Source organism: Scomber japonicus, chromosome 8 (assembly GCF_027409825.1).
Source record: "Scomber japonicus isolate fScoJap1 chromosome 8, fScoJap1.pri, whole genome shotgun sequence".
Lineage (NCBI taxonomy): Eukaryota > Metazoa > Chordata > Actinopteri > Scombriformes > Scombridae > Scomber > Scomber japonicus.
In genome coordinates this window covers 30,305,477-30,326,424 of record NC_070585.1, presented here as the reverse complement: position 1 = coordinate 30,326,424, position 20,948 = coordinate 30,305,477, and the positions used below count along the sequence as shown (strand labels likewise).

Sequence of the window (20,948 nt, the reverse complement as noted above, 5' to 3'; positions counted from 1 at the left end):
AACCCTCCTCTAACCAAAAAAAAAAAAAAAACCTGGACGAGCTTCCTCCCCGCAGCCCCACCGGTGTCTCGTCCTGTCACTGTCCGTGGTGCTGAACTCATTTTTCGGGGTGGATTTTGTGGATTTTCCCGCTGGAGGCGTGAGAGCGGACACATGATTTCATGGCCGGTGAGGTCATGAGCATCCCGCGGCTCAGCACCGGCTACTCCGGGATCTGAAACACACACACACACACACACACCTACACCTACACATACACACATACACACACACCTACACACATACACACACACACACAAACACACACATGCACACAGACAACAAAAAGAGCGGAACATTTTCGGCTCACCTTGGAGGTCATAAACCATAACCATAAACCCCCCTCCCCTCTCCTCCTTTTCCTCCTCCCTTTTCACCACTAAAGGATTTTTTTTATCTGAAGGGGGAAATTCAGCCTCTCAAGAGTGTGACCCCCTTTCCCCCCTCAGCAACACCTTCACCCCCCCCCTCCAAACAAAATGAGACTGGCAAAAATGTGCCGACTAAACGCGCTGGGGATCTATTTGTGGGAAACGGTAGTGTTTTTCAGGTAAGCAGAGGCATGAAAATGGACTTCATGAGTGGGAATAATGATGTGTATGTTATTTGGATGGATTTGATAAAAATGGAAATTTGCATTTTTATTGCTTTGCTGCCATTGGGGACATGCATGGAAATTACAGTCCCCTCTTTTCTTTTTCTTTTTTTTCTTTCTATTTTTACAAGTCTTAAAGGGAAGACTGTTTAGAAGAAGGGTCCATGTGAAAAAATCTTGTCAAAGTTGCCTTTGGGTTGTGTGTGTTATTGCTCATGTGCACGCCAGCCTGCACGCACTAGTGAGTTGAATTAAGCCTATGGGAGAGCAAACAGCGGCTGCTAGTGGGCGGTGGAAGCTGTCCCAGAATGTCAACAGGCATGTGTGAGGAGGAAAGGAGACTGTGCACATGTTGTTTTTGGTGTTTAGACGATGATGATGATCCCTTATTTATGGTTTTAATATCAAATGCATAGACAGACATATGATATTAAAGCTTATGTTGGTCCAGTTGATCAGTGAGAAGATACAGGGATGGATTTTCATGTTAGAGGAAGTAGCAACTGCCTGGTGCCCCCAAAATAAAAGGACCCTAAAGCAGCTATAGCTTTATTATGATGTTTAAATAGGAAATATATAGAATTATGTTCCTATTCTAACTTATTATACCCCATAATAACTCCTGAAAGCCACCAAAGTGCTTAAAAATATATGCTTCTACTTCATAGGAAAACATTGTACTACTATATTTACCTGACAGGTTCATTTTAATGGTTATATTACATTTAAATAACAATTAAAACATGACATATTACTATTCATTAAACTCTCCAGCATTATAAGTAACTTTAAATGCACTGTGCTTATAATACCTTCCTTTCCCTCTTCACTTTAAGCATAAATATGAAAGCAGGGCTTTTACTGTGTGATATTAGTCTTTTGACTATTAATAGTTAATAGTTTTACTTAAGAAAAGAGAGTGTGGAGGACTTCTTCTTGCACCAGTCTTCCCAGTTAGAGAGAGGGTGAAACTACTGGGTGAGAGTAGATGGTAGGAAGCTGATATAGTTTTTCATCCAAAACAAGAGAAAATTCAATCATTATATTTGCCTGTGATTTACAGTGGAGCCTCATTCCTGAAAATCCTCATCTCATTTGTCTCACCATGCAGCTCGATAAGACAATCAGCTGTTGTGAGGTTTGGGCTGTAATTTCTTCTTCCATTACAAGTAATCCATTAGTCGATTAACAGCCATTCATTCTGCTGCTGCTGCTGCTGCTGCTGCACTGCTCGTAAGTCAAACTAAATACCCCCAGCCCCCAGCCCCCAGCCCCCCAAAACGCCAAGGAAAACAAAAACAACACATCAGTAAAAGACATGCATTAGTTTTTTCACTTGTACAATGTGCGTTTAAAACATGTGCACGCCCCATATAATGAGAGAGCACTTTGCTAGCAGCTAGATCCAGCCATATATTTCTCCTCCTGGTGTACCCATGATGATGATTTTGAGGTCAGCTCTGGTTCCCTACTCCCTGCTGGAAGCAACATTTACTCATCTCTGCTCTCTCCGAAGTTGCCTATTCATCAAGGCCCCTCTCGTGGTGCACACAGCCTCCCCCACTTGCCCCCCCCCCCCTTAGCAACCAAATCATCTTGCTAATGTTGCAGCAGTAGGCGGGGCGTATGGCGGCACCGCTCTACGATTGGACTGTAAAGGGCGATGTTGATGCAGCCAGCGTTTTGTCAGTGACAGATGAGGAACGTGAGAATATGAGGGTTGTTGTGTTTTTTGGATGAACTCGTGTGAAGAGAAAGAGATGTTTGTGTTGCTTGGGAGTGTTTTTAGGATTATTTAGAGTTCACAAATATGGTTTATAGCATGGGTGTCAAACTCATTTTCATTCAAGGGCCACATAATGCCCAATTTAATCTCACGTGGGCCGAATCATTAAAAAGAAGGAAGGAAGGAAGGAAGGAAAATAAGACAGGAAGGAAGAAAAGAAGGAAGAAAAAGAAGACAGGAAGGAAGGGACAAAAAGAAGACAGAAAGGAAGCAAGGGAGGAATAAGGAAAGTGGACCGGATTAGACACCTCGGCGGGCCGGATCTGGCCCACGGGCCACATGTTTGACATCCCTGGTTTATAGGGACTTTTATGAGTTTAGTGTACAGTTTTTAACACACCACTAGTCTAAAAATGATCAAAAACACAAGTAAACTTCAGCAGGATCCATTCAAACCACAAAGAAAGGATGCCAAAATGAAGATTTGAAGGTTGTATCTATAATTAGAGGAATATGACAGAGAAGATAGATCTCAGGGACATTAAAGAGGAAGTTGGATTCTGGTTGTACCTGGCTCCAGGCCACGATAGGACGAATATTGTGTCATCAACAAGGTGAATGCTTTTAATAAAGAGCGAACAGGTGCCAGATGTCAGTGCCCTTAACATGCTTTAAATGACTCTCCTGGGATTATAAGAATAAATGATGGCAGCAGGAATTGTTGAGCTCAGTTTATTATTCATCTTTTATAAAAACTCTGACCCTAAACTTTTACTTATATGACTTCATAATTGATACACAGTACAAGTTGCCTGCTCATGTAGAATAACCCTTTTAGTGTGTTTAGTGTTGGATTATTATTATTATTACTGATGGATGAACATATAAGTAAGGTTTTAATGTTGTAGCTGGTGGAGATGGAGCTAATATTAATAAGTTTCTCAGGGGCTTTCAACAGATTTCACACCTGAAGTTTAGGTTACTTGTCACAGGAATGATAGTGATAGTAATACTCTGCCTTATATAATGTCCTCTGTGTCTGATGATGTCAATGGTATTATCTTGGATAGGCTTTGAAAGTTTATTATAAGAAAAAGACTGTGTTTAAAACTGGGGGTGCAGTGTTTTAATTGATGTAGGTGTTTACTAGACAGGCAGGGTCTAATGATAAATGCTTTTTAAGTTGCATTATGGGAACTGTAGGATCCAGCGTTTTGGTGGCTTTGCCCGTAATAGTGGCTAAATATCAGGATATCATAATGTCTGCTTCATCTGCATCTGCTTCATCTCACCCTTTACTTTTGTTTTTGTTCTGTCTCATGTTAGTCCTCCAACCTTATGGACATGCTACAGTATTGCTGGAGTTCCTCTTTACGTTTGTTATATACTGTCAGATATAGTTGGATGATATGTTAGTCGGGTAAAGCTTTAATGAGTCCAGGTGCAAAGTGGTTTACAGACAATACACCAAGCAGTAAATGCAGAAAAAGAAGCAATAAGCACAAATTACCTCCAAAAAAGTAATAATTAATGAGATGAAAGTGTCTATATACATATACGTTGTACTCTCAGGAAGGTAGAAGATCTATCCTGAGGGAAGCAGATTGACCATCGTCTGTTAAAAGTGCTGAAAGTTTCACTTAAATGACCAGATTTATAAACTAGGATGAAAATGTATCTACAATAACTGACAACTAGCTTCCAAATAGATGAAGCCGAGTGAGAAACCTGTGAGATGTGATGGGGTGAAGTTAGAAGAAGCCAAAAGTATAAAAAAACTCAACTTCAAATACCTCAAAATTGCACTTTTGTACGTTATTATACATTTTTTACTGTTAGGAGGTAACTTGAGTTGTTAGTTGAGAAAAGTTCAACTACTTCAAGCAAGTTTCAGATATGTAGAAAACTAAACGATGAGCTTTGAGTTAGTTTTTGATTCATCATTGTGGGAACAAACCGAAGAACTGGAGAACCGGAGAACTGGAAATGAGCCAATTCACTTTTAGCTACTGTTTCTCCCAATATACACAGAATGCATATTGTATGCAAATGTCTCACAATATAATTTGGTAATGTGTTTGGCTCCTGCTTTGCATTACCAACCTGCAGGCACCTTGCACGTTTCGCTTTATTGCATCATGTGTGGATATTATTTCCCCCGCGTTGCCTCCGAGGTATTTCATTATGTGAACTATCAAAGATGTTTTTCTACCTGCTGCTGCGACTCTTTCATTTCCATTGAACCGGGCAGACGTTTACAGCTGGGGATGGTGTGCTGGTGGTGGTGGTGGTGTAGGAGGTTGGAGAGGAGAGGAAGGAGGAGGGGATGGGAGGGGGTCAGAGGAGTTTTGCATTCAGTGCACACTGTTTAGTTAATGAACCAGAGTCGGGATATTGCTGCCTCAGCTCCTCGGGTCTGGACTCTGCAGTTCCCTGCTTAATTGATATCTCTTTCCCCTCCGTCCCGACCTGGACCCCCCACACCTCATTCCACATTCAGCCTTATTACTAAACATTGATTAGCCTGTCAATGGCTGAGGCCGGACCTGATGAATACACATTTAATGCTCGCACGCATATCTCTCCCCTCTCTCTCGCTCTCTGTCCCCACTCCTTTTGTATTCATCAAAGAGGAAAAAGGAAAGGAGAGCTGAGAATTTAGATTGAGATTGGACCTGCAGGAAATGTTCGTCTCAACAAAACCTTTAATCTTGTATTCAGGCTCACATCTGTGGATTCTGTCAAAGCAGGTGACAGAAAGTGCCAAGTAGGTGAGATCATTTCCCTTGTTGCCGGCACATCTTAACTTCTTCTTACTGAAGTTTGTTGCTGTTTTTTAAATAAAACAAGGAAGCAGCCTGACGCTAGGACACTCTCAGAGGTTTGAAGAACCCTTGTAGACAAGAGAAACTGACCTTTGACCTCTTCACTATACAGACCGCTTTGTTTGATCTCAGAAACAAGAATATATTTTGCTGCTGTCACATTACTCAACCAGCCAATGAGAATAAGAGCCCAAGCTGTACAATATGAATCCAAATATGTCTTTCTCAAAGGAGGTAAAATGTCGATCAGCTGATCAGGAAAGCTATGACATATTTGTCATATTGTGAAGCTTCCTGCTGCAGAAATACATCTACACATCCATCATAAGTCTTAAATTCAAACTTGAAGCAGCGGAAGCTTCTGATACTGATAATAACAACAGTAGTTAATCAATATCTTCTCAAGAATAAGACATATTGCTGTATTGGCATGATACTCACATACATAGTTTTTTTCATTTTTCAAAAAAAAAAAAAAAGATTTAAAATCAATAGAGCAAAATAGCCTGTTCATTTCTACATTTATTGCAGTAAGGTGTCTGATGGGATGGTTTAGTGTCAGTCTGGTCTGTTTATCAATGCTCCAAATCACTTATTTATAACTTGAGAAGACATTTAACTAGAACAGGGGACCTTACTACCCAGCTATCTGGCTTGTATAACAAAAACATTGATATTTTAATGTTAATTTAATTCAATTATATAGTCTGGTGCATCCAAACTAACTGCCTCCTCACTATCTAGCTCACTTTCTGCTATTTTTTATGAATCTCCAAATAAACTATAGTGACCTTAACCCTCCTGTTGTCCTCAGGTCAAGGAAGGATAGGAGGAAGGGATGAGGAAGGAATGAGGAAGGGAGGAAAGAAGGAAGGAAGTAAGGAAAGGAGTAAGGAGGGAGGGAGAAAGGAAGGAAGGAAGGAAAGGAGGAAGGAGGAAGGGAGGGAGGAAAAGAGGAAGGAAGGAAGGAAGGGAAGGAGTATAGAGGGAGGGAGGGAGGGAGGGAGGAAGGAAAGGAGTAAGGAGGGGGGAGGAAGGAAGGAAGAAAGGAAAGGAGTAAGGAGGGAGGGAGGCAGCAAGGAAGGAAGGACATGAGTAAGGAGGAAAAGAGGAAGGAAGGATGGAAGGAAATGAGGAGGGAGCAAAGAAAGAGGGAAGGAGGGGAAGAATGAAGGAAAAATTCAAGAAAGAGGGAAGAAGAAGCAGTCAAAAAGAAATGGGGTCAATTTGACCCGGGAGGACGACGGGAAGGTTAAACTATCCAACAATAACATCAAATAGCGTCTGTTACATTTTGCATGGCTGCTTGGGTTTTATAAGAAGTGTAAATATCAGACCAGTGAATGAGAATGAAGGGATTTCAAAACTGGCATCAGAGGATGATGTGAACAAGCTGACTAAACATGAATTTACTAAACAAGACCAACAGGAATATACGGACTGGAAATAGTTTAATCGGGAATAGCGGAAGAGAGCTGAGATGTTGGATGATGGATGGGCTGCAGGACCAGAGGAAGGGATTAGGAATGTAAGGATGAAAGGATGAAGCTATGAAGGGAAGGGGGGGATGGTTGAAGATGGATGTTTGGTAGTTTGGTAGTAAGACGATGAGGTCTGATGGGGGGAGGGAAGGAAGGAAGGAAGAAAAGGGGGGAGGAAGGTAGGGAGGAAGAAGGAAGGAAAGAAGGGAGGAAGGAAGGAAGGAAGGAAGGGATTGAGCTGTTTCGTTGGATTGTCGGCTGGATTGAGCTCCATGTTCCTGGTTAATGAAGGGAGTGAGAGAGGGATTGACTTAAAAACTATGACAAAAAGAGAGAGAAACAGGAAGTTGTGCTTTAAAACTCTATTATATGGAAGTGGGATGTGTGCAAAGCGTGATGTTTAGTCCTGATCTTTGTGTATAAATCTATAAACTTCATAGTGCTGAGTGGTATACCGGTTCACACCGAATACTGGTGTACATTTTTGTTATGATATGAATTTTTAATGTAGGCACACACAAGAAAACCTTTGTTATTGTGCTCTTCTTCTTATCATTAACAAACAAAGTTGGGGCTGTAAATTACGGGAGATTCCCGCGAAAAGACAAAACGGGAGAGCCGAGGGAGATGAGTCTAACATACGGGAGAAACCCGGGAGAAACAGGAATGTTGGCAGCTCTGATATTACTAATATTCACTCATCATGACAGTAAAATAGTCCATCCTAAGTCAATCTACTGCAGTAGAGTAGTATTTCCACTCTCAACCAGTAGAAGATGTTGTGAACAGCTGATTATGCATGAAAAAAAATACCATCATATACCGTGAAACCATGCTTTTATTTTGAAAAATGCTGTGATATACATTTTTGGTCATACTGCCCAGCACTACAATTTCATCTAAATTCATTGAATGAGTGATGAAACATTCAGCTTCTGCTTGCTGCTGAGTTGCTCCAAACCTCCAACACAGCCAAGCAAAAGGTGTGTGTGTGTGTGTGTGTGTGTGTGTGTGTGTGTGTGTGTGTGTGTGTGTGTGTGTGTGTGTGTGTGTGTGTGTGTGTTACTGTATATACTGTATATACTCCACTATTCTCCAGTCAATGTATAAAACAGGAAGCAAAGCAGAGGAGCAGACGTGAAATGCACGACACGCTCATCGCAGCTCGTATCGACCACTCAGGCAAGAATTAGTAATGAAATCGGTCAGCGGCCAACACGCAAACCGTGACCGTCAGGGAATACCGATCAGTCCGTCAACATGATTGGCAGACCTTTGAACAGCCATCGACATATTTGCCTTATTGCTTTTCTACCAGTCAGGTCGTCGTTCTTCTTGTTGTTGGAGCAGCAGAATTTTTAAGGTTAGCGCTCGAACCCCCCGGTGAAGGCTTCTGGAACATGAGTGTGTGTGTGTGTGTGTGTGTGTGTGTGTGTGTGTGTGTGTGTGTGTGTGTGTGTGTGTGTGTGTGTGTGTGTTACCTTGATATTTCCATCCTGGATTGCTACAAGGGCAGAAAGAAGCAGCAGAGGGGGTTTCATATTGGGCTAGATTGCCAAACAAAGGCTTAGGCTGTGTTCGAAACCGCATACTACATACTACATACTTCTATACTACATACTTCTATACTACACACTAAAGGACCAGATAGTAAGCAGACCGTTTACACTGTAGTAAACTACACGATTACCCACAATGCATTTGGTTCCTACCCGAGCTGAAATCATCAGGCTGAAGCTGATTTCATTTTAGCTCTAACTCTGTAAATAAACCACTTTATCCACATTTCTAACCTTTTTAGGAAGAAAGTAAAGTAGCCCTTTAGATCCACAATGTGACGCTAACTTGTCCAAATAACACCTGTTTAAAGTTTTGTTCCTGCAAAATCGGAGTTAGCCGTAGCGAGTAATGCGCTTCCTGTCATTTTCACAAAATAAAACACCTGTTACCTTTTATTATTAAGAAAACCATAACGATAGAATTGGTGCTTTTATTTTGAAAACAGGAAGCAAACATACCCTCGCTGTAGCTAACTTGAAACCAGCGAGGTGGTGATCTGTGACGTTTGTATTTTGGGTTTTTTTCAGAAGTAGCGTTGCATCTTGGCTAATGTGAGTGTGAGTAGTAGTGTTGCATCTTGGGTAATGTGAGTGTGAGTAGTAGTGTTGCATCTTGGGTAATGTGAGTGTGAGTAGTAGCGTTGCATCTTGGGTAATGTGAGTGTGAGTAGTAGCGTTGCATCTTGGGTAATGTGAGTGTGAGTAGTCAGCTCTTGATGCATACTCTGCATTTCTGGAGAATCTAGTAAACCATCCAGGAACTTCTCACATACTCTAAATCACATACTACACAGTTGAAACACACTACATACTTCAAATGACGTCAGAGTTAGTACGAGTAGTAGGAAAGGATGAGGTTTAGAACAGACCCATAGATTTGAAACGTAATTATGGAACTTGAGGAAGAAATAGACAAACTAGAGGAAGAGTTAGGAGAGGATGAGGATGAGGAACAAGAGGAAGAGCTCCAGCCGCTCAAAAAGACACTTAGAGATAGGAACTTACTGATGGATGCATGTATTTGTGTTATTGACTTTGAGCGTGTGTGTGTGTGTGTGTGTGTGTGTGTGTGTGTGTGTGTGTGTGTGTGTGTGTGTGTGTGTGTGTGTGTGTGTGTGTGTGTGTGTGTGTGTGTGTGTGTGTGTGTGTTATAGTTTCAGGGAAAACAAGATTGATGCCAAGATTGGAGCATATGTACAATTTTACCCAAATCTCTCTTGGGATGGAAATTTGTATTCACTGATTTATACACAATTATGAGCAGAATGTATTATCATAGCATCGCACGAGGAAATAAACAAAGAAGTACGAACCTTTCTGTTTACACTTTGATTATTAAAAAACCGGCACGCGAGGTGATTTGCAACGAGGTTCAGTGTGTGTTTTTTTTACGGCTTGGTTTTGTCGCAGTGCAACTGAGCTCAGCTTCTCAGGAGGAGAAACAAACAAACGTTCCTCTCTTCTCTTCTCTTCTCTTCTCCTCCTCTTCTGATCAGGCGCTTCACTTATTTCACATCCGCCACGCCACGATAACACAGATTGATCGCCTCTCTCTCGTTTCCGGGTGCTTGCGCAGATCGTTACTATGCACACAAGCATGCAACAGCTCCTCAGTATGCAAACTATTCATCGTCACCCCCTGAACAAAAAAAAAAAAATGTGCAGAGTGACCTTTTCCTCTATGGATTTCTATATTCAATAAAAATGCTTCATTCTCTCAAGTGGAAACAGAAAGCAGTCCATATAAACATGCAGTCTAAACAATTCACCTCTGGCTTGAAATATGAGCTCTATACTTTCACACATCTTTTTTTTTACAAGCAGCGACAACCATTAAGTAGCTTGTTGAAGAGGAAAATGTATGCAGAGTCTATAGTATAGGGATGATGTAATCTATAATTTATATTAGAGGGAGGAATATGCAGTCATGCCTCGCAGCCGTTTACCTGTCTGCTGCTTGCTGGAAGGCAACCTTGAGCTGGCCTTGAAAAAAGCAGTAAGGGAGGGGATCACACACACACACACACACACACGCCACCATCGCCATCACATCTCAAGATAAATTAAATCAGACTCTACGGCTTCATGAAGTAAATTGATGTTGAAATTTAGAAAATACAGAGAAGGTCATTTATTGGCTTTCTTAAATAATTGAAGGAAAGGAGAAACTGGATGTCAGACATTGTTGAGTCTTGATATTAAATGAGTAGTGGGAATTGACTTTTTTTTATTGAGAACAAAGCGACGCAGTAAGACTGAAGGTCCAGACAGTTTGTTCATTAAATAAAAGGTTAGCCAAAATAAAAAGAGAGAGAGACTTACAGGAAGGAGTGATATTTCACTTTGGTGTAACATTAGTCTAGTTTCTAGTTGTGGCATTCATTAGTTCATTAGATGTAGTGTGTGACTCACTGTTTGCTGTCGTCAGTATTTACACTTACATCTCTTTTTTTTTCTTACTACAAGATTACAAGTTGAGAGTAATGTCTGTTCTGGGTGTTTTTTTGTCAAGTACAAGGTCAAACTAGAGCCAAAAAATAAAGAAAAAGTGATTTTTTTTCTCTGTTCACGAGGGGAAATGGAGCTCTGTCGCTGCTTTTATATCATATCACACTATGCTGGTAAATATCAAAGCTGTACACATGAGACTTGGACTCAGATCAGACTTAGGTCACTAAATTAAAGACCTGAGAAGGAACCTGGTCTTGACTTGCAGTGAGACTTGAGTTAGTTCAGACTCCCTGAAGACTCCCAACGCAATCCATTCAAGTTTAATAAAGTCTCTAGACCCAGTGAGATTTGAGGAGCAGTAAAAGATATGAAGAGTGACAGGCTGGCATTTCGTAGCCTAAAATATTTCACTTGAAATATTAAAGGAGACATAACTTGCTTTTTTTTTGTGATTATCTGTCATTTGCATGCTGTTATAATGCTGAGAGTCGAAGTTAAACATAATAAAAGTCCTAAAAGTTGATGTAAAAATGCTCCATTCATGCTAAAAGTTATGTTACAGAAAAGAGGTTGAACTGATTCTGCATAAAAAGCCTGTATAAGATGAATAAGGGGCTTTTTTAATTGTTAATTATGCAAAGATATTCCAGTAGAGCACTAGAATAAAAAATATAGGTATGGAAATGTGCACGTTACACATTAATGTATCAGGCATCTGCATTGAAAGGACTCAGATATGAAAAAAAAGATGTTTCCTCATTTGAAACATGTCTGTTAATCTATTTTATTTAAATTTTGAATCCATTATTCATTCAGTGAAGTTGTGAGTTGAAGGCTTTGCTCTGGTCTCTGTCGCTGCTGAAAATGGGAAGAAAAGAAAGAAGCTGTGAAACATATGAAATACTAAAGCAGATGTAGATGAGTAGTAAAATGTTTCATCATACACAGACTGATTTAAGACTCTGACTGCAGCATTAGTGGCTTTAAACATTTAATTAGTAAGTCCCTCCTAAAGTTAAAAAATGCATGTTCCTTCAGCGTGATGTTTGAGCTTCACTGCAGGATGATGCAGAGTGTGAAGAGTTTGTTTTCATATTCATCTACTGAAGCAGGGACGTTTCTCTGGGCTCGCCTTAATCCTCTTGTTGTCCTCAGGTCAAGGAAGGACAGAAGGAAGGAAGGAAAGGAGTAAGGAGGAAAAGAGGAAGGAAGGAAGGAGAGAAGGAAGGAAGGAAGGAGTAAGGGTGAAAAGAGGAAGGAATTTAGGAGAGAAGGAAGGATGGAAAGAAAGAAAGGAGTAAGGAGGGAGGGAGGAAAGGAGGAAGGAAGGAAGGAAAGGAGGGAGGAAAGAAAGGAGTGAGGAGGGAGAGAGGAAGGAAGCAAAGGAGGAAGGAAGGATGGAAAGAAAGAAAGGATTAAGGAGGGAGGGAGGAAAGAAGGAAGGAAGGAATGAGCTGGAATGACAATAGGAAATCATTGATCTTTGATATTAGACACAGATTCATATTAAAAAGCCAACTTTGTGTGTTAAAAGATGTTTGGAAGGGTTTAAATTGGCAAGTTTGAATTGTTATATCACACATATTTGTCTTTCTGCTGTAAACATGGATGGTAGCTTTTATATTTATACTCTGTAGGTCAGTGTCAGCTCCAGAACTGAACCCCTGCAGCTGGGTTGGGGTTCATTTGGTTGCTCAAGGACACTACAGAAAAGTGGAGCACTCAGCACACACGCACACACACACACACACACACACACACACTCCTGCCAGCTGCTCCTCTCAGAAATCATCCAGTGTCAGTTAGCATACACACACACACAGGAGTTGAAGCCAAATTAAAGGGACTGTTATTTATGAACCTGCCTTCAGGCTATTTTATTTGTTCTGCAGGTTCTCCATCAGTATTTATCACTCACATCTCCCATCATAACAAATCATAACATATATAGATAGATATATATATATATATTTATTTATTTTATTTTTTTTTGGTCTGTAATCAATTTTCCAAGTCCTCTAATGAAAAACAATCGACTGCTCTGGTGGAGTTCGCTACCATCTCTACAATAATTAACTTCTCGGCAGGTTCATTTCCAAAACTTGATGTATGATAATACATTATTGATTAGCAGACAGAGACAGATTTGCACCATAAATAACAGAGTATATTATCAATGGCCTCTCGGCGCTGCAACTCATTTACAGTGAAAGTGAATTCCTGGAAATGTTAGGGAGCTATACGGTGCATTTCTGTAATTAAAGTGCAGTCGGACAGCAGCACAAGACTGATCTCCAGAGGGGTTCTTAGTGCGTAACAGAAGCTATTTAGAAAAAGAAAGTGGAGAGTAGTTGAGTTTTTTTTAAATGATAGTTATTTAAAGTCCGTCCTGCTTATTCAGTGTTAAAATATAACTTGTTTTGGGTCATTTTCTTTTCCACTACGCTGCACTTTTGGCATCAAGTATCTAAAAACCAGCCACTGTTTTTGTTCGATTTTCATTACTCATCACATCTTAAAAGTGCTTTTTAGTTGTTAAAAAGTTTCACAGATCAGAGAAAAGTTTAAACTTTATTTTAGCAGAGACATGAAGTTTAGATATTAGAGTTTTATGTCGTTATTAATAACTTAAGATGAGCAAATAGCCATTTTAATTATGATTTTTATTATAACTTTAAGATGTAAAATCACTGTTTTAATCTGTGAAAACAAAGAATAAGTAGTAGACTGTGTTGTTGCTGTGTCATTTTATTGTTTATTTTATATTAATCAAAAATGAGTCTCTCCATCACTGCTAGATAAATGAAAGAAGTTTGATCACGATGACGCAGCAACTACAGACTTTGTTAATTTAATGTAAATTTGTGGGAAAGAATCAGTTTCCTGGCAGATGATGTAATTAGTTGTTTACAGATGTGATTAAACATTTGAATTAGTTTAAAATATGGATAACTAAATATGAAACATGCTGAGGAATAATCTCTGTGCAAGCCGAAAGCCCTCTGGGATCCAAACTGTGCGATATTCAACTGTTTGGGAATTTAAATATAGACCTTCATTTTCATTTCCATCTTGCCCTCAGAGCTTTTTAATTTGGTTGTTTTTTTTGTGTTTTATATATCATATAAAACTTATTACAGTTGGTGGACTGCAAAGAAACCAAAGTGCCTCACAGCAGCATGAGTACATACATTTTTAATAGAGCAGGTCTCAGTGGGAATCAGACCCCAAAACCATGGCAGTGTTTGACTTATGCGTGCCTTGTTCAAAGTTTGAATGTAGTGACACTTTAATATGTGGTCAGAGAGATTCAGATAAATGCTTGCAAGATTTCAACAGTTAAAAAAAGGAAAAGAAAAATACTCAGAACTCATCTTGGTTTCAGTCCCTGTGAAAAGACGTTTATTAGCCGGCTAGCGGGGGTAACGTTTTATTAGCTGGCTAGCGGGGCTAAAGTTTCTTAGCCGGCTAGCAGGGTTAACATTTATTAGCCGGCTAGCGGGGCTAATGTTTGTTAGCTGGCTAGCGGGGTTAACATTTATTAGCCGGCTAGCGGGGCTAACGTTTATTAGCAGACTAGTGGGGTTAGCACATTGGCATTTAAAGATTTGTTGATTAAAAGTACTATTTAGAGCTGTCTTCTTCTTCTTCTTCTTTTCTTCTTCTTCTTCGTTTCCGGTAGGCTAGATACCTTGCGCTATGTTGCTGCCTCTCTCTGGTGAATCATGGAAGTGCTTCAAAGGAACGCGCTGGCTACGTTATACAGTGACGTAATCGTGTGGCTCCTTGCCGGGAAAAGTAACAGGTTCAAAAGAGGTGCTCGGGTTAGCACCAACTGAGCACTGGCTCTAGCATTAGCTCCGAACCAGCACTGGCTCTATCTCGGTGGAAAAGGGGTAATAGTACGCATAGTGCACAAAACTGCCTTGACTTCGTTTTATACGCGACACAAACACATAAACAATGGAGGACATGGAGGCAGTGGTGTACTTGCTGCTGTATGTGGCACAAAGCAAGACAGTTGAGCCGAATTGCTGTAACGCTGTTGCCGGTATTTAAAAATGCCGGGTTTGATTCTTGTGTGGGACGGCTCCTGACTCTTCCAGTGACGACTCTTCTGACCAATCAGTGGCCGGCAGTCTATTGACGTCACATTTAGTATCGGCTGGGCTCGCTTGGAACCTCAGCAGAGCAGATACTAAAAAAGTACCAGGTACCACGTACTATCGCTAGTGGAAACACAAAAAAAAACAGCTGAGCCGAGTCATGTTGGAACTATGTAGAGTAAAAGCACCAAATGTGATCTTACACCACTATAGTAAAGGTTTGGTTAAGTTTAGCAACAGTTTAGACACTTCTTTTAAAGTTAGAGGACAGGCATCATTGTGATTGCAATAATGACTTGAACAACCACAGTCACTGTAAAAAGAAACTAGTGTTTGTTGACATATCCGTCCACCCAAAACCTCCTCTCTCCTCTCTCTGCAGACTCTGTGGCTCTATAACAACATCCCACTGCTTCCACCTTTGCTACTAACGTATAAAAGGCACAATTACTACAACTACAACCACACGAGGTCACTTGAATCTAAACCGATTTCAGGCATTTGCTGAAATGACTGATGCTCTTTCTGCTTTAGAGGAGAGTCTCTGTCTCTCTCTTGATGTTGGCAGGTTAAATACCATCATGCATTTACTGATCTCTACTAAAATCTGCATTCATGGATCATTTAAAGCCATGGGTGAATGAACTCCAGCAACACCTTTTATTAAATAGTGAGCTTTATAAGTGTTGTTAGGCTTATTTTCTAACTCTAGATAGAGCTAGGCTAACTATTTCCGCCTGCTTCCACACTCTGCTAGACTACGTAGGCTAGCCTTCCAGCTCTGGCTCTATAGAGAAAGTGTCACCTAACCCTAACCCTAACCACTTTCTCTAAAAGAAAGCAAATGAGTGTTTCTTTAAGGTGGATCCAGCTTTACTGGACCATGTAGCCTTGTATTGAAGAAGTCTTGTTTGTCTTAATTTGTACGAACTCCGTCACTTCAATTTTGTGCTCATATTGTCGACTTTATTCTAAAATTAATGCATTTTACCACAACAAATGGCCAGGTTGTATTGCATCCAGGCAGGGAGTTCTGGTCCTCTGAAATGAGGCCAACACGGAAGTAACTTAGAGCTGCATTCTATCAAAAGGCCACCAGGGGGCGACCGTTTTGGTGTCAAAAGGACTTCCGTCTCAATACAAGTCAATGGAGAATTCACCAACTTCTCACTTGATTTCTAACCTCAGTAAACGTTTTCAAAATGTGTTTATGGTCTCAATCGCTAGTTTAAAGCCTTCTTCAATGCAGTATGATGTTCATTTGTGAAATTTTGGCCTCCCTGATTTTATATGTGACGATAAAGCAGGGTATGCATTAGGGCGTGGCTACGTCCTGAGTGACAGGTTGATTACCCAATGTCCTCGAGATCCAGCCCTTGCAACCAATCACAACCTCCCTGCTCCGCCCATGGCCCCACCTCATACCCATATAAGTAGAATCCGTGTTTTTATTTTTCCCAGCATGCACCTGAAATTTTCAAGATGGCGCTGCCCAGATCCGACACTATTTGCTTCTGAGCAGCAGTCCACAAACCAATGGGTGACGTCACGGATGTTACGTCTATTTCTTTTATACAGTCTATGGTTGCAGCATTGAAAAACTAAACACAACAAAAATAGATTGACAGGAACAGGAGTTAACAAGGGTTTAACAATCATTTTTTGTCCATTTTTAAGTTAAAGTAGTTCACTTTTTGGTACATTTTATTTCAATGTCCTAACTGATAAACAATATCTATAGAGCACCTTCCATACTAGGCATGTAGTTCAAAGTGCTTAAGAATTTAAAAAAGAGACATTTAGTAAAATTAGACAGTAAAAAAAAAGACATTGGGTAAAAATAAGTTAAAATGTGATCAGTTAAAAGCCAAATTAAATAAATATGCTTTCAGCTGTCGTTTAATAATGTTCACATAACTCACATCTCTTATAGCTTTGGTTAGACTATTCCATAATTTTGGAGCATAATGAAATGTAAAGTAATGAAATGTGTCCTTTTAAAGTCTCATGGGACACCAGAGCTGCATCCTCGGAAAGTCTCTGAAAGTTTTTCCCAATCGATTCAAGGTTCAAAAGCAGATTTTAAAAAAGAGAAATAACTAAGTTTGCAGCTTGTTATAGATGTTGGCAGCTCACACTAAAGCACCCACCAATACACAGCCAAAGTGAGTGTTTACTTGATAAACTAGTCCAGTAAAATCAGCTTTAAATGGATAGTGCGACTTTTGCCCCGGCGAATGTGAAAACGGGACTTTCTGGCTGTGTGATTGGAGCAGTGGAGTGTGCTCCGCCGCTCAGCCATCCGAGTATCAGACCTTCATTTGTAGTGATGAGCGAGTGTTTGCAGGGCGAGCCAGGCAGCCTATCTGTTAGTGCCAGGGAAGCGAGCAGCCTTTTGCTTTCCTGAGTGTTACTAAATGCCAGGATGAGATCAATTAGGGATTCAGGTCTTCAGAGGCTTCAGGAACATAATGAGGAACACTTAGGGCTAATGACTGGAGCCTTGCATTAGCCCACACACCTCTCTCTCTATATCTCTCTCTCTCTCTCTCTCTCTCTCTCTCTCTCTCTCTCTCTCTCACTCTCACTCTCTCTCTCTCTCTCTCTCTCTCTCTCTCTGTGCATATTAGACACTGGCATCGGACGACTCAGCTGTTTTTTTCCCCCTCCTTCTTCTTCCTCTTCTTCTTCTTCTTCTTCTTTGCTGCCTCAGCGTTGGCCGAGGGTCTCCACAGTATAGCCGCGGCCAGCAAGCATTGATCTGAAATAATTAAAGCAAATCCGAACTTTGATCATGGAAACCCAGAGAACAGGATGCTAAGGGAGAAGATTATCAACGAAAGCAGATGGAAAAAGGCCTTGGACAGCCTTTCCACTATGTTGGCTGGTTGGTTGTGAAACACTTCAATCCACTGTGGAACGTTTCCAGTGGCCCCGTTTAAAGTGTGTGTTCACATATGGAATAACAATGAAAGCAGTGTGGATAGTGTTTGAGTAGAAAAGTACCTTGAAGGCTGTAATAACACAAAGAAAAAAGAGCATTTGTGGCTTCTTAATTCAATTTGTTGCACAGTTTGTTCTCTACTCACTGTTTGTTATTTGGTACTTATATATAGATTTCATTTAATATAGTTTTTCACATTTTTATACTCTATTTCGCTGCTTGCTTGTATCTGTTGTGTGGCCTGTTTTGTTCTTGTGCACCTTGGGGATCAAGCAAGTCTTATCTTTTATCATCTTTATATTGTTTTAAACTTAAAATACAGTTAAATCAGATACATTTACTGAAGTAGGGAACCATCAATCAGAGGGCTTCTAAAAGATAAATCAAAATCTAACTGTATAAGGCATTTCTCAGGTTATTTTCTGTGCAAAAGTAGTGGTAGATTTGTTGTTTTAGTATAATAATACTATAATGACCATATATGTTTATTTCATTATCTTTATTAGAATACAATTAGAAAATACAGGAAATGTGTAAACCGACATTTAGAAACTCTAATCGACTTAATCTTGCTCATGTGTTCACTGTTGCCATGACAGCAAAGGTTGCATATCTTTAAGGAATTTGAAAACTTGTCTCCAGTGATCATTTTAACCTAAACCATGATCTTTACATAGTTCTAATCAAGTCAACTATACATTAAAACATCATTATTTTCACTCCCTAAAGAAACTCATGTGTGAGGGCAGAAGTGTAAAATACTAAACTAAAGAAACTGTAAAAATACATAATTGTTCATCAAGAGTGAAGATAATCCTTCATTAATCGTAATCAAGGTTAAAAGTTCAATTAATCATGATTTTGATTTTTACCATAATTGCCCAGACCTAGTATGCAGTATTAAAAAACTGAAATAAAACAATAGAAAACAGCTTCTATAGGCTAAAGTGTATATATGGAACCCTAATTAATAATAATATTTAATAATTAATGTTATTTCTGTTTGTATAATGGTGATGGTGGAATTAGACTTTTACACAGTACTGTATATTAAATGTTTCTAACTCAAAATGACCCATCCAGACAACGCTATAATTTGACATTATGGGACATGTAGGCTTACTTACTGGCACTAAAATTCAAGATATCTGTTTTGCTTGTTTTTGTCTATCTAACTACCCACATGTCTTTATTACTTTTAAATCAAATACTCACTGTGGTATAGAAACATTACAGTATATCCCTTTAAAAGTCTAAGATGCACATATATGAGCTGCCATTGCACACTGAGGATACATAATAACTAAAGGTTAATCTACAGCATGTCTTATCAACCATAAACGTTGCAAAACAGACACAATTTCGCCTCTGTCAGCAGAAAATGATGGGTTTTTTTTTTACTTATTAAAGTTTAGCTGTTCTACAGACAGGATCCTGCTATGGTGCATTGTTCCCAATTAGTATGGATGGAGTCAATTAGTTTCACCTGTGCTATTTCTGATGGAAAAAGTAAGTGGAGTCTGTCATGAAAAAAGTTCCAACAGCACACCTCAACTAGCCTGACCTTTTCTCCTGATTAGTGCCGGTAGCTTATCTTTTTTTTATGGGGGGTGTTGTGACTGTCACAGTAGATGATTTGAGGTTTAACAATATTTCTACAAGTCACAGTCTCAGCATTATGAAGATAATATTAGAGGAGACATTTCCTGGTGAGTCACAGCTGGAGAGATTGTCTCTTCAGGTGAGAAATCAAGTGACATAACACAAAAAGACTCTTGAATGCAACACTTCATGTTCACTTTGTACGCCGCTGTGCTTCTAGCGCTCCTGTTTTGTCATGTTGACTTTGTGCTGTATACACTTTCTATACAGCTCTACTTACTGCAGGTGTTCTCGTTTCTGCTGCATCAGAAGTCAGTCAGAGGTGGAGGTGAAATATTCTTTTAACCGTTTTTATTCGTGGAAAACAGATAATCGGCACTTTTACCGTTTGAGCGCTTTGCAATAATAAAACAGCAGGTGGGATTTAAAAGTAGCTTTTCAATCTATTAAATAAACATTTATGCAAATAGCATTTAGACACCTGGCAGACATTTATCTCTGTGAGCCAGTGAGGATTTTGTTGGAGTAGCAGTGCAAAAGTATGAAAACAGAAATGTTTATTACCTCTCAACTGATGTCACCTCAATGACAACATGCTTGTTGTTTAATATTAGTCTAATTAATTTAGTTTATTAGTTAGTCTATTATTAATTTGGTGCGTATTCATCTCTTAGGGAGACCTGGGCCCTGTTCTAAGAAGCAAAAGGAAGCACTTATCCAGTTATTCCCATTGCCTCTCGATAGAGGACTGGTAGAGATGGTCATTTGTTGTTCATAATGTAAAGCTATCTGACACTAAACTAAAATGTATCTGATGTGACGTGATACTTTGCCTGTTGCCCCAACAGACTTTAATGTATCGGATCGGCCGATATTTAGCATTTTATGCAATTAGTGAGCTCGGCTGTAATGTCTTAATTCACAGATCCGATCAATGTCGTCATGTTGAAACTTTTTGCAGATGCTCCCGTTGCATAGATTGCAGATGGCTTGTGTTTTATCTGTCTCATTTACCCCGAAGAAGTTCCACACCACCCACATGTTTGTTTGAATCCGACAATTAGTCTTGAGCCCTGTCATGATGTGATGGACAATTAAGTTTTTTGAATATTGAATCATGAGCTGTCGGATTCAAACAAACATGTGGGTGTTGTGGGCAGACAGATAAAACACAAGCTATTTGCACCTCGTGGGCAGTGGTATGCACAGACTTTTTGAAGGGCAGGGGCGAAAAGAAAAAAAAGGTCACATACAGCATGTTCTCGCCACTGAAGAGGGCACTTTGGTGCGTGTTTTTGCCACCCAAGAGAGCAGTTTAGTGTGTTTTTCCAACCAGAGGGCACCTTAGCATGCTTTTTGGCACTTTAGCACACATTTTTCAACAATTGGGCCATGGGGGGGGGCGGGGGGGGTACACCACAAATGTACCTGGATAGGGAACACGAGGAGGAGCATGCCGAGTTTAAGAAACGGAGCGTGGACAAAGACAACATGATCGGTGATCGGTGATCGGTTTATTTAAACTCACTGATCATGTAAAACCTACTTTAATGCCTTTTTTGTTAATGTTAGAGATGTTTAGCTGAAAGTTTTGCTGCAATCAGACCAACATTTGCTCAT

General features: G+C 39.9%; 1 protein-coding gene across 1 annotated transcript in view; it reads left to right on the top strand.

Annotated features, from left to right (window-relative positions):
- Window positions 1–518: 518 nt before the first annotated feature.
- glra1 (glycine receptor, alpha 1) overlaps window positions 519–20,948 on the top strand; it is a 159,536-nt gene continuing 139,106 nt past the window's right edge. Inside the window, exon 1 of the mRNA XM_053324163.1 lies at window positions 519–589. Coding sequence (XP_053180138.1) covers window positions 519–589 — 71 coding nt within the window. The remainder of the gene's footprint in view (window positions 590–20,948) is intronic.